General features: G+C 38.1%; 2 protein-coding genes across 2 annotated transcripts; both read right to left on the bottom strand.

The window, feature by feature from the left end:
* Positions 1 to 9,639: 9,639 nt before the first annotated feature.
* On the bottom strand, positions 9,640 to 10,389 carry LOC109147338 (U1 small nuclear ribonucleoprotein C-like). Its single transcript, XM_019295000.1, has one exon. It carries the CDS (start codon positions 10,387 to 10,389, stop codon positions 9,640 to 9,642), a length of 750 nt encoding a protein of 249 aa, XP_019150545.1.
* Positions 10,390 to 12,518: 2,129 nt separating this feature from the next.
* LOC109147336 lies at positions 12,519 to 13,715 on the bottom strand. Its single transcript, XM_019294999.1, has 2 exons — positions 13,549 to 13,715; positions 12,519 to 13,503 (listed from the first exon to the last, which is right to left on the bottom strand). The coding sequence occupies exons 1-2, from the start codon at positions 13,713 to 13,715 to the stop codon at positions 12,519 to 12,521; spliced, it is 1,152 nt and encodes a 383-aa protein (XP_019150544.1).
* Between the last annotated feature and the right edge of the window lie 712 nt (positions 13,716 to 14,427).

Genomic DNA, 14,427 nt, shown 5'->3' with positions numbered 1-14,427 from the left:
TATATATATATATATATATATATATATATATATATAAAAGTAGACATATTTCCACCTGCAAATCCAAATACCGAGTAAGAACCAGCCTCCGAAGCCCCATAGTCTTTGCATCCTCCAACATATCATCAGGAAGATTAACCCAACGCTTCTCCGTCTCTCTAGCAACGTCCTCGAACTTCATTATCGGTCCAAACTCTTCCTCATCGCCACCATCATCATTCTCTCCTCCTCCACCACCACCTCCTCCTCCGCCGGACGGAAACCGTCCGTTTCCGCCACCCTCACCACCGTCATCATCTACATCCTCTAACAAGGCTGGCGGTGTCCCTATGAAATCCGAAGCACCGGTGCATTTAAATCTGAATATGTTTACATTGTTCCTCTAATACATACCTTGCGGCGACTGGAGACCGGCGGCGAGCAGCGACCTTGCGGCGACCGCAGGGAAGTACAGCGAGGGGCAGAGGCGGCGACGACTATGCGAGGAGGCGTCTGTGCGAACGTCGCGGAGGGGAAGACGATGGAGGGCGGCAGAAGCTTTCTTGTTGGCGACGGCTGGAGGGGAAAGGCGACGGACCACCGGCGAACGGAGAAGAGAAGACGATGGAGAGCAGCTGTTGTTATAGAGAATGTACGCAGAGGCTGCCGACGGGCTGGGTTGGCTTTATTCGAAAAAACCCTAACAATCTGAGCGTCCAATGTTGCTATAATTTTGGACGCCAATTCTTTCTTTAGAAGGACACGCGCGTCCAAAGTCTTGAACTTTGGACGCTGATTGTCCTTAATTTAAAATAAAAATAAAAAAGTAATTAAATAGCGTCATTTTAATTACAAAAATGGCACCGTTCCGATTTTAGGCGTCCAAAGTTTAAACTTTGGACGCGAATTATTCGATTTTATTGATTTTTTTGTACTAGTGATTATGACCTATGGACTAATCACTAATGGACTACTTGGTATGTATTAATTTAAACAAATACTAACTAGTAGCAGGCAGTGATTAATTTAAACAAATACTGACTAGTAGCAGGTAGTGAGGGCCTCACGCAGAACAGAAATACAGAATAGCTATGGCTTATGGAGATTGAGAGAACTAAGAGAACTTACACTATGATTTGAAGGAGGACTCGATCGACTCGTCGCACATCGCTCAGTGAGGGGAGTTCGACCACTCTGAACACGAAACTTCATTTTAATCTTCATGGTCTGAACAGCTGAAGTCGCGACTTGAAGGTTGCAGGTCGCAGGTCAATCGCAGGTCATCAGCTGAAGGCGGAAGTCGCGAGTCGGAGTCGTAAGGTCGTAGCAGCGAGCGTCGAGCAGGATGAATGATGGAGAGGGAAATGGAATTAGGGCTCAGGTCGGCTCATCGTATGTCAGTATGTGAGATTGTGATTTGTGAATATGTACTATTAGGGATTAGGGGAAAATGAAAAATAGACAGATACTACGACAGTTTGGGCCTTGGGGCTTTGAGCTCAGTGGAAACATTAAAATGTATGGGAGTAGTGGGCTACATTAAACTATATGGACATGTACCCTCGGTTTTTCTGTCGATATTATTTTTTTTTGCCCAAAACCATTAACCGACCGAAAAAACGAAATGATCGATTTTTTTTAAGGCCATAACCAATAACCTATCGTAAATCAAAATTTCGGTCGATTCGGTTATCGGTCGGTCCGATTTTTTTTGCTCACCCCTACCTCTCGTTTCTCGATTGTGGTCTCGATTTTGATAGTCTGTGCTATGTGGCGCACTGGAGTGGTGGAAGCCATAGCCAACGAGTCACAACTGTTCGGCTGTCGCTTGTTGCCTTGTTCTGGACCAAGCCAACTTTTAGTGTTCTACTGTTCAAGTGGTGGAAGCCATAACCAACTTCTGGTGTTCGAGTTCGACTGTTCGCTCTTCGTACTTCGTAGAAGACTCTAGTTCTCTGGGTAAACTTTTGAGAAACCAAGTAAAATCAGAAACCCTAATTTTTGTGTTATTTGTGTATTTAATTTCACTATTTGTTGCAAAAGTTGGTGAAAAAAGATATGTTATTGTCTGATTTATGGACTTTTAGACATTTGGTGGAATTCCTTAAGGCTCTAAGATCCTTATTTCTGGAATTCTTTGTATTGAATATGTGTTATTTCTGTTCCTTGAATCCTTGTACCTTGTTGCGTTGTTGGAGTTGTTGCCTGTGTTGGTGAAAATGGTGGAAGCCCTTAAGGCTCTAAGTTCCTGATTTATAGAATTCTTTGTATTGAATATGTGTTATTTCTGTTCCTTGAATCTTGTACCTTGTTGCCTTGTTGGAGTTGTTGCCTGTGTTGGTGAAAATGGTGGAAGCCCTTAATGCTCTAAGTTCCTGATTTATGGAATTCTTTGTATTGAATATGTGTTATTTCTGTTCCTTGAATCCTTGTACCTTGTGGAAGCTTTGGTCTATACTCAGGATTGGATTAGGCTAACAAATATCCCCTTATCAATGCAGGAAAATCTGGAGGAACTGGAGAGATTTGAGCAAGGTAACACTTCCTAACATTTTTGCAAGTTCTATTTACTTAATTCCTTAAAATTTTTACAATCTACTCTATTTTTTTATTGTAGAAATTGGTGCTGATGGTGGTAGTGGAACTTGAAGGAGTGGTGGTTCTACACTTCCTACGATTCCTGTAATGCTATGCTTTATACTTTATACTCTTGTTTGAATGTATTATGTATAATCTATTATACATTTACACTGTATTACAGTTAATATGTTATTAATGAGGCCTGCTGTAACACCCCCTAAAAACAAGTTATTTAAAAGCCTTAAACATGCAGATAACACAACTAAACAACAAGCACAACGGAAGACTAAAAGATAACTGGATAAATATAAATCCAAGTCATAGGGTGTTATGCCATGTTCACCAACAAGGATGAACGCTACGGCGATATCTGCATTGTTTACAACTATGCAAAGTCTCAAAAGTCTACAACTAGAGCGGCACACAGGCCATAAAACAAACGGGAGAAGCTATGCTAACAGGCACTAGACTGCGCACTCGCCTAGACTTCACCTGAAAGAACACAATAAAACATGGTACGACGCCCGGTCAGCGAATAAAGCTGGTAACCCACCAATACATGTGAAATATCATACATAGATGAGATATAAGTTGTAAAGCCATTTTCGAAACGGAATACATAAGTATATAAGTAAAAAACCAAGAGCAATAGTCAACAACAGACTCAACACTCTCAACAAGGATACGGGAACACATCCCAAAACCACAAAGGATACCACAACACAAAGGATAAAGACAAGACCGATGGCAACACATGCCTAGGCAACACATGCCTTTTGTGACTACACACGTCACAAGAAGAGAACTCACAACAACGGCTACACAAGCCCTCATGACATCACCCATCACGAGTTGATATGCCTTCCTTATGCCCGGTTCCAACCTTATGGATACCCCCAACCTTGTATCTTCTTCCAACCATTACCTCCAGGACCCCTGTACTTCTTAGTCCAACCTTTTCCCTCCTGGGACCCTCGTCCCCCACCAACAAACCACCAACAAGACCACCAATTTCATAGTACACGAGGGTACCGTACACACACACGGCAACACATGCCACCAAAGAATCACGTGAACTTTACACAAAGGCCACAACTCCATAATCACGTCACGGCCACCACGAGGACCGCTGCAATACCTTGGTGAGTAGTGTCCCACTCCACTAATCGTGCAATCCAGGTAAAGCCACACACACATCACACCTCAACAGGAATCAATCAACGGATCACAACGAAGATATGAAACCATACTCAATCATGAAATGGGTCATAACCCAACAACAACAACGATGAATAACACAAGTTATCATCAACCAATAGGAAGGTACAAACAACACACACGCTAGCATTTAAACACTGAACTAGCATGCTTATCAAACGGGTAAACCAAACATAGTTCCAAAGAACACACAAGACTCATCACGGTTCAACGAAACACAATGTTGAACACTTAGCACGATTCACGACACCAAAACCTACATGGAATCCTACCATATAGTTCTAGACATACGAAACATCAAGGAGACACTCAAATAGTTCCACAAAAGAACATCGGGAAGTCAAAAGACTAAATATCGAGTCAAAAGAATCACGGGGAACAAATCCCCCAACAACACCAACTTGTGTACCCGCGGGTGGGCCCACGGGTGGTGCCCCGCCCGTGGTTCCGCCCTCGGGAACACTTTCCCACAAGCCTTGTACCTGCGGGTGGGGCGACGGGTGGTGCCCCGCCCGTCGTTCCGCCTGCGAGTACATGTCCTGTACCACAAAACCAACTTTACGGATTTTTCATCTCCAACTCAAATTCAAGTCCAAAACATGCCAAATCTCACCAAATACAAAAAAAATGACTTGAATCAAAAGGAAATTCCAAGCAAGGGCACAAAAGAACCCTAAACACAAGCTCTAGATATGCATTTTCACAAGATCATGCATCAACACTCACATTTCATCGCAAAACACATGTAGAATCCAAGAAATATTTACATATAGGTAAGGAAAATAGGTTTTGTAGAGCATGGGTTACCTCTTGTAGACTAAAGACTTCACTTTACACCTCAACAAGCTCCTCACAAGGCTCACCTTCCAAACCCACTTCAAGAACATACCAAAAGATCATAAAGATCCTATCTTTAAGAAAAGACACCTTTGATAAAACCAAAAACACAAGATGAACTTAGATCTTACCCTCCTAGATGCCCAAATATAAGAAAGGTTGAATCTTGGAAGCAACTCTTGAAGTTTTGGCAAGGTTCCAACTTGGCTTGGAAGAAAAGTTACTCACCTTTTAGAGATAGGGTGGAGCTAGATTTTTAGAAAAGTGTAAGGAGTGAATGAAAGTGGTCTTACTAGGTTAGGTTACATTACCAACAATAAGTGAAAGGTCAAGAATACCCTTACTAACATAAGGAAGTGTAAGGAACAAGGGAACTCCTTACAAAGCTCAAGGTACAACTTTGACTTTGGGGTTGACTAGTCAATTATTAGTCCCCAACTATTAAATTTCAGGAATTTAAGGAATTAAATTACAAATTGAAATAGGATTAATTACTCAATTAATCCCTTAATTGGATTTGGATTTTGGGGTGTCACACCTGCTGGCAGCTGGCTTGGTAACTAATTTAATTAGTTGCTGCCTAGTTATCCTATTATCCTATTGAAGCTTGGTAACTGGTTACTTTTTAGTTGCTGCCATTGTTGGTAAGTTGACACATTTTAATGTATTATTATTATTGTGGCGATGATGAAATCTTCCACCAATGATCTAAAAAATAAGGGATTAAGCTAGTATGTTGCTCAATCCTCATGCCTCATGGGGATTTGTAGCAATTTGCTCTTAATCCTAACTTTGATATGGACAAAACGCTTACTGAGCAAAGTTTATAATTGTCTAATCATCTAATGTATGTGACGGAATTGCAACATAGGGGGTAGATGGAATGGTCAAAAGAAAAGGTAGGAATGAAGATTCTCGGGTTGTCGTACTCACAGAATGATAACTTGGAAGCTTGAGTAAGGTTAATAACAAGGTAGGTCTAACTTTGAGATTCTTGATTCAAGGGTGGTGGAATAGGGAATTGGTTTATAAGAAGGAAAGAAGAACGAATTGCTTAAAGAAAGGGTTGAAAACAATAAGGTAAAAACAGATTAGGATTTTCGTGTCGATTGCGATGTGTGATTGGCTTATTCCCGCGATGCAGGAGGTTGTGTTGATTGTATGTCGAGTTACAAGTCAAGAGAAATGCACTAGTGTGTAGCCATTTCGGTCTATACGCCTCCCATAGGTGAAGACAACACCAAGTGTTCATAATCTCTACGGTGCATTTTAATAAACACCTTGCCTATATTCCTTCCCGGACCTTTTTCCTCTAGGATCTAGGGCGGGGAATGTAGAAGGATCAAGGGGCTCACCTAGGTTTAGAAATCTATTGCCTAAACCTAGGAATCTAAATCATCCAAGGAGTTGGGCCCCACACCAAGGAAGCTACAAAAGATCATCCTCCACAACAAGACATTCATAACTCCAACACACAATCATCACAATATAACAATCAATTCAAGCCAATCATCACAATAGCAATCATCACTGCAATCCTAATCTCTAGAATTTAGCCACTCATGCTCAAAATCAACAATCAAAGCATATGCAAGGTAAACATCATCACAATAAAGCAATAAGAGATTAGATTAAGAGTTTACCCAAAATTGCAAACTAGATTGTCAATCCAACGGATTAGAGATGAAGATCTTGCAAGAGGATGCTTAGATCTTCTCTTTCTTTACAAAATTGATAGAGTTTTTGGCTAAAATCTAGTAAGAGAAAATGAAGAAACTACTCTAGATCTAAAAACTAAGAAAACTTCTCTCTAAAATTGTGCCTCTCTCTAAAAATCTCTCTCAAAATCATCCTCTCATTTTTCTTCCTAAATGAGGCAAAAATGCCTTAAATCCTCCTGAGCTCCCTTCGGCACCCCATTTACGCAGTTGTCACTGCATGACGCGGGCGTAAATAGGGAATAATTCCCCTTCCGTGCGCTTTTCTTCCTGGCTGTCGATTTACGCAATCCCTTTATGACGTAAGCACGTCATAAATGGGAAATAATTGCCTTTCCGTACGCGCTTTGCTTCAGCCTTTTTACGTAGCTACTTACGCCATGAGGCTGGCGTAAATGGGAAATAATTCCTCTTCTTCCGCCTTACGTGCTTGGCTGTAACGTGATTGGTGCCTTGGATGTGTACCTCCTTTGACTTTGATGTTTTTGTCCTCTTTTGCCACTTTTCTTGCCCAAAAACACCTAAAAACATAAAAGTACATTTGGGAAGGTGTCTCCATGCTAAACCGCGTTTAGAAGATAAATTACTCTAAAACTCATGACTTTAAGGCTAAAATATGCGAAAAACACCTTCAAAATGCTCTTTGAAATTACCAACTTTTGACGCTTATCAATGGCCCACATCTAAAACCACAAAGTCTATGGGGATTATAAATCCCTTAACCCATACTAACACATCTTCCGCAATGCCTTTTGGATACCAAATGGATCCGTCGGCCAAGCGGATAGACATGTGTGTGGGAGTCAATGGAGGCAAAATGAAGCATTCAAACAAAAAAAGGATGGCATGAAATTAATTGAGGCACTGAGGTTGGAGAGTGCGTTATCAAAGTCAAGGTCTTTAATCATACACGGCACTATGAAAGCACCGAGGTCACCCTTCTTCTGGTAGCAGCCTTTGTTTAACACCGCCGAACACTCAACATTGAGGTGGACTCGTGAATCATCACTTATCGCCCCTCTTGTGCTTCAAAAGCTCTTTCAAATGGCAAGCAAAACGGTGTAACTCCCCCAAGGTATGAAGAAAAGGCATATTAACATGAAGCTTATGCAAAAGTGCGTTAATTTACCTCTTTGCTCCATTTCATTCATGTTCAGCATCCGTTGAGGGAATGGGATTAGAGGTCGGTACCGTGGAGATGATGGCTTCCTCGGGACCTCCTCTTTCTTCTTGCGTTGGCCACAAGAGGTGTCCATCTTCTCTTTGCTTGCTAGGCCACAAGAGGTGGCCTTTTCATCTATAGCTTCCTTCTTTTCTTCACACAAGATTTCCTCTTCTTTTGCAATCTTCACCGAAATGGAATTGAGTCTCTCCTTGGGGTTGTTTTCGATATTTCTTGGAAAAGTACCCCAAGGTCTCTCGGACATCATCTTCATGAGTTGGGACATTTGAGTCTCGAGGTTTTTGAAAGAGACTTGCGTCTCTTGCCTCATTGTGGCCATTTCTTGCCGAAAATCTTGTGTTATTTCTTGTTTAAGAAACACTCTATCTTTCATGAGCTCTTGGATGGGTTTTGTCAACCACTCATTCACTTTGCGTATTTCGTGCATTTGGGGTTGTAGCTTGCCTTGGGAGGCATGAGGTGTTCTATAGAGAGCGTTGTTGCTTCAAGCATATTGTGGGTCGTAGGTAATTTAGCCCTTCTCTCTATTTCCTAGCAAGTGTTTATCGAAGCAAGGTTGTGGACAAATAATGTCCAAGGGGAGTGTTAAAATATATATTATTAATAATGGACATTATTAGTATTTATTCTTGTAACAGCTAAAACAATTTCTGGAATTTTTTGTATGGATTATCATGTACCGTGTGTGTATATATATATATATATATATATATATATATATATATATATATATATATATATATATATATATATATATATTGTACTATTGTACAAAACAATTGAATGAATAAGATGATCCTTCCCTTCTCTCTGATTTTTTAACACATATAAGCTTCTATTTTTTTTTGGTAAATACATATAAGCTTCTATCATACATAGTCTTCGGGTTAAATGGTAATAATAATAATATATAATCTAATCTTCCGAAATAGTAATCATGTCAAATATAGAATATTTTCAAAATAATCATTATAATAATAATTAATACTACAAAAAATATCTAATATTTAATTTGATAATAAACTTTTGGTATTATCAATATAGAATATTTTTAAAATAAAATAATACCGTGATACTACCCAAAAATATATAATATTTAATTGGTAGTATTTCTTGTCAAAATTACACTTTAACCGCATCGGTTATCATTAATATATTATATGTTTATATTTAACATATTTTATATCTCCAGTTAATCATTTATGTGTTTCTAGTTATTATTTTATGTATGTATAGTTAACATGTTATGCGTTTTTAATTTAATTATTTAAAAGTACAAAAACTATTGACTACACGTACAAATTATGTCAGCTGCAGGCACATAATTTAAAAGTTATTTTGGACCAGGAACCACAAGGCGAAGTAGACACTTGTCCTTGGTATATAATCTGTCCATTTCTCTTGTGATGATTTGCTTTATTCTATAAAATTTGTACTATTCTCCAACAAATAATGTAAATATGTTAACTTTAATCGAACGAATAAAACCAGTTTAATTTAAAGAAACATGATCCCAAAAAAAAAACTATATTATATTGCAAGGCTAATAATAATATTGAGTTAATTCAATTAATAATCCATTGACTACTGACATTTATTAGTTTTTATATTTTCAGTTTATAATTTGACCATAACTGGTCTCTTGCCAATTGATTTTGTTCAAGATTTGATCATCCGATTAAAGAGAAAATTCTACTTTTAGTCATCCATTACTGTGACATTGTCAATTTTAGTCCTGTTATTTTAATTTTGTTTCATTACAACCTTACCTTTTATTTATTTGTCACAAATAATTTTCCAATAAAATTTGTGTCATTTTACCATATAAAAAAGAGTACTAACATATAATGTTTTTAATCAAACCTCTTGCCTCAACAGGTGATTACAACTAATAATATTTCATTGAAGGCAAATAACAACGGAATTATATATATGTAGATATGGAGCTTTAATTCTCATTTTACATCATTTCTTTTTAATTTTCTTTTCTCATACAATAGAAAAAAAATGAGAGAATACGGTCAGCAAAGCATGACAAGAGGCAGCACAGGAAATGAACCTATACTATCTTGGGCTCATCACTCGGGAGCTTGCCGCTAGGACTTGGTGCTTCAACTGGACCTTCTACAGGTTCCTCGGGATGGGAAAACCTGCAAGAGAAGAACCTTGTGGGGGAATAGGAAAATGAGGAGTAGGAAAACCTGCAATATCAGGGCTTGAGTTTGGGGTACCGGGGAAATCAGGGATAGGAACGCCTGCACGAGCAGAACTTATAGGGGGAATAGGGGGAACAGGAAAACCAGGGATAGGAAAACCTGCAAGATGAGAACCTTGTGGGGGAACAGGAAAATGAGGGGTAGGAAAACCTGCAACATCAGGGCTTGAGTTTGGGGTACCGGGGAAATCAGGGATAGGAACACCTGCACGAGCAGAACTTATAGGGGGAAGTGGGGGAACAGGAAAACCAGGGATAGGAAAACCTGCAAGAGTAGAACCTTCCGGGGGAACAGGAAAATGAGGGGTAGGAAAACCTGCAACATCAGGGCTTGAGTTTGGGGTACCGGGGAAATCAGGGATAGGAACACCTGCACGAGCAGAACTTATAGGGGGAAGTGGGGGAACAGGAAAACCAGGGATAGGAAAACCTGCAAGAGGAGAACCTTCCGGGGGAACAGGAAAATGAGGGGTAGGAAAACCTGCAAAACGATAACCTACAAGAATGTTTGCTGATGAAAACGATGACAAATCTAGTATCTTTTCTTTAACTTGATGATTTTCTTGTTTAAGAATACGAGCATCACAGTACCTTGTGAAGCTCATACCCAAGACCAAGCATAGCACATATAGCACCTTCAATAAAATTTGAATCGTCATTTTCTTTAATTTTGTTTTCCAGAAACGCTAAACACGTACTAAATCAAGTAGAGAGAAAAAATGTTATCACTATAAGCATCATTACCCATATTTGTTACTTATATAGCCACACACAAAGACCAAAAAAGGAAAAAAAATAAAAAATAAATCTGAAAAAATAAATAAAAAGAAAACAACAATTAATGTTTCCAGTTTTTCTACCCAACAACCGTTTCTTTCCCCAAGTAAAAATATTGCATATAAAACAACAATTAATGTTTCCACCTAACAAATGTCTCCCCTAGCATATTTGCCTGCCAAAGTTGGGTCTTTATATTTTTTGTGCGATTTTTGTATTTGAGAAGAAAAGGAAATAATGCAATATATATTTCCTAACTTAAGGTATTGCATTATATTAATTACGTTAATAATAATTATTTTGGACTATAACATCTTTGTAGATCTGGAAATAATGCAATATTTCCTTACTCGAAAGTAGATTTATTATATGGAAATTTGCTTCCATATAAAGTTTAACCCAAGTTTGGTATATTTTGATTCTATCTTTTAAGGCCACAACTTAATGCATTACAACTTTTCTGCTATGCATGGTCGTTTGATTAAAGTTAAAATATTTACATTGTTTGTAGGAGATTAGTACAATTTTAACAGAATAAAGAAAGTCATCATCACAAGAGAAAATGGCAAATTATAATCAGGGACGGAGCCAGAAATTATGTTGAGGGGGGCAAAGAAGTAGGGTTGGATTCAGTGGTGAATCCGGAAATTTTTTTCGGTGGGAGCAAAAAATTAAAAGAAAAGAGAAATTTTGAAAAAAAAAAAATGAAACACTTGAGTATAACAATAAATATTGTTGGATATAGCGAAAATAAAACATATTAAAATTTTATAAAAATATTTATAACAAAATATGAAACATAATTAATTTGATAAAACAATTCGAATATAAAACACATTATAAATTACATATCCCATTATTAATATAAAGAAAGTTATATATACATCACATTATTAATATAAAAAAAGTGATATATATATACATCTCATTATTATTATAAAAAAGAAAGACATCTCATTATTAATATATATGTATGGATGCCAAAATTTAATTGTGTTGAAGCAAAGATGTAGAAGATTGTGACCTTGCATTAATATAAAAAAAGTGATATATACATCTCATTATTATTATAAAAAAGAAAGACATCTCATTATATTAATATATATATGGATGCCAAAATTTAATTGTGTTGAAGCAAAGATGTAGAAGATTATGACCTTGCATTAATATAAAAAAAGTGATATATACATCTCATTATTATTATAAAAAAGAAAGACATCTCATTATATTAATATATATATGGATGCCAAAATTTAATTGTGTTGAAGCAAAGATGTAGAAAGTTGTGACTGTGCTAATGCAAGGACTTGAACCCAAGCCATTTCTAAATCCAAACACACCTCTTACCACCTTGTCTACTGAAGCTTTTAATTACATAATCTGTTCTGTAATAGTTATACTCATAATGTACTGTATATACATATATATATATATATATACAAAGGCTATATATAGGGTAGGGGTGGGGGTGGAGTGAGGGGGGGCAGCTGCCCCCGGCCCCCCATTTGCCTCCGTCCCTGATTATAATATGAACAAGGGTCTACTTAATTTGTATAGTGTGGATCTTGGTCTAAAATAACTTTTACCACTTAAAATATAAGTTTATGGTCGTACTCATTACTTTGTTGTGATCTTGAAATATTTTTTCCTCTCCACATTATCTTTTAAATAGTGAATATCGATTTGCACCTGTGACCTTAATTTGTATTAATTTTTCTGTTTTTAGTGAAAGTTTCTTCATTTTAATTTAACTAAAAAAAAAAATAAGCATCTTTGGCTCCCAAATTTGGGTCTTCAATTTTGTGCGATTTTTGTATTTGAGAAGAAAAGGAAATAATGCAATATTTCCTAACTTAAGGCATTACATTATACTAATTACGTTAATAATAATTATTTTGGACAATAAAATATTTGTAGATCAGGAAATAATGCAATATTTCCTAACTCGACAGTTTAGATTTATTATATGGGAATTTGCTTCCATATATTTTTTTGAAGAAACGGTCATATATTAAAGATAACCAGCAATAGAGTCAGGTGGGATAGCATCCCAGTACATGGCAATAGACTGAGCAAAAGTTAAAGATGCAAGAGTATGAGCTATTAAATTAGCTGATCTAGGAACAAACTTTAAAGAGCAATAGGCAAAAGAGGCACTAAAAGTTCTGCATCCATCAATAACAAAGCCAACGTAAGAACGGAGAGGCCCTGTGTTGGTGGACAAGTACTGTTGTAGAGTCAGGCAGTTTGTGTGGAGCTCCACCTTGTGTTTTCCTCTCCCCCTTAGCCAGGATAAAGCTTCTTTGCATGCTAGCGCCTCGGCCATTAGTGGAGAAAAGCAGTACGGTAGCCGGCGGTTGAAGGCCGAGATGAAGCCCCCATCGTCGCCGAGTAGTACAGCGTCGACTGTGGCACACTTCATCGTGGGTTGGTAGCCGGCGTCGAACCAACACTGTCGAACGGGGACCGCAGCAGGTGACGGCGAGGCCGTAGCAGTGAGAGGCAATCGGCTGGTGTTCGGCTGGACGCTGCACCAGGCATGCCTGGTAGCAGGGGACGAAACCACCAATCTTTTCGGCGTCGGCAAAAAGTGCTCCCACACTATCCCGTTCCGTGCTCTCCAAATATTGTATAAAATTGCAGTTGTAGAAATCATTTGATTAGAGTCTAGAATATCCAAAACTTCTTCAAACCAAGTGCGAAAAACATTTGTCAAGATGTTGGGGATTGGGAGGCTAGATTTGCGCCAAACGGAGCTAGCAAAGCCACACAACACCAATGCATGCATAGTGTCTTCTTGATTGATGCCACACATGCTACACAATGGATCAACTTCCACTCTCTTTATAATCAAATTCTTAGTGGTAGGGAGGATATCACTCAAATCTCTCCATAGGAAAGTTTTCCATTTTTGGAGGAATTTTAGGCTCCACAACTTATTCCACTTATCAAAGGAGCCGATATTGCCAGCAAAATTTCCAACAATGGTTCTATAGCTACTCTTCACCGAATAACAACCTTTGGGGTCCCCAAGTCAATACCAAGAATCGTCATAATCTGGTGAAGTGTGAACTTTCAAAATCCTTGAAATATCCACAGGAATAAAAATGTCAGATAAAATAGATATATCCCGTGAACCACTATCCTGGTCAATTAGGCCTGCCACATGAAAGCCAGCCAATTGCGGGGGTATCTCTATAACACCCATTGTTACGCCCTTTAAACTCGGATTAATTATTTAATTAATTCCGTTAAAGAATAGTCAAAAGGATTTAATTTAGTCAGGATCCCCTAATTAATTAATGTGGTCCACGGAGGATCGTATACCCTTGTCTATATTAAAGCCTTAAAGCCCGTTAAAATAAAGAAGTTGGGCCCAGTGTTAATCAGATTCTAATTAGGAGTCCTAAACCTATGTAAAAGGAATTATAAAGCCTATAGAACCCTTTCCCTCCCATCTCCTTCTCCACACTCGAAAGTCCCCTCCCAGAATTCAGACAAAGAATTCCCTGTCACCAAGCTTAGGAAAGATTGTTAGGAAGAGGACCTTGGGGAAAGATCCTATGATAGGAATATTTTTGTAAGTTTTGATGAGCCAAATGTATCTTTAGATCCCCTTGGTCTTTAGGTCTTTAGTACAAGCATCATAAATCAGAATATTGAAATCAGAAGGAATCTACCATAGGAAGAACAAAATTAATTTGAGAAATTAATTTTGGTCCTACGAGTATTCATCCGTGAAAGAAGCATAAAGCAATGGCGTTGCAAGAAATAACCGGATGAGCCTAACGGCGAAATGGTAGAGGTCCTTACTCTAAACGATCACACCCGAGATTGATTCCTCCCCAAGGACCTATATTTTTACTAAGGCAGATTTTTTAAGGAGCTCGATGTGTGCTCAGAAGAGCACAATGTGTGTC

The sequence above is a fragment of the Ipomoea nil genome, unplaced genomic scaffold, assembly GCF_001879475.1.
Source record: "Ipomoea nil cultivar Tokyo-kokei standard unplaced genomic scaffold, Asagao_1.1 scaffold1993, whole genome shotgun sequence".
Lineage (NCBI taxonomy): Eukaryota > Viridiplantae > Streptophyta > Magnoliopsida > Solanales > Convolvulaceae > Ipomoea > Ipomoea nil.
Note: the sequence above shows the minus strand (reverse complement) of the source record. Positions and strands in the feature narration are given on the sequence as shown.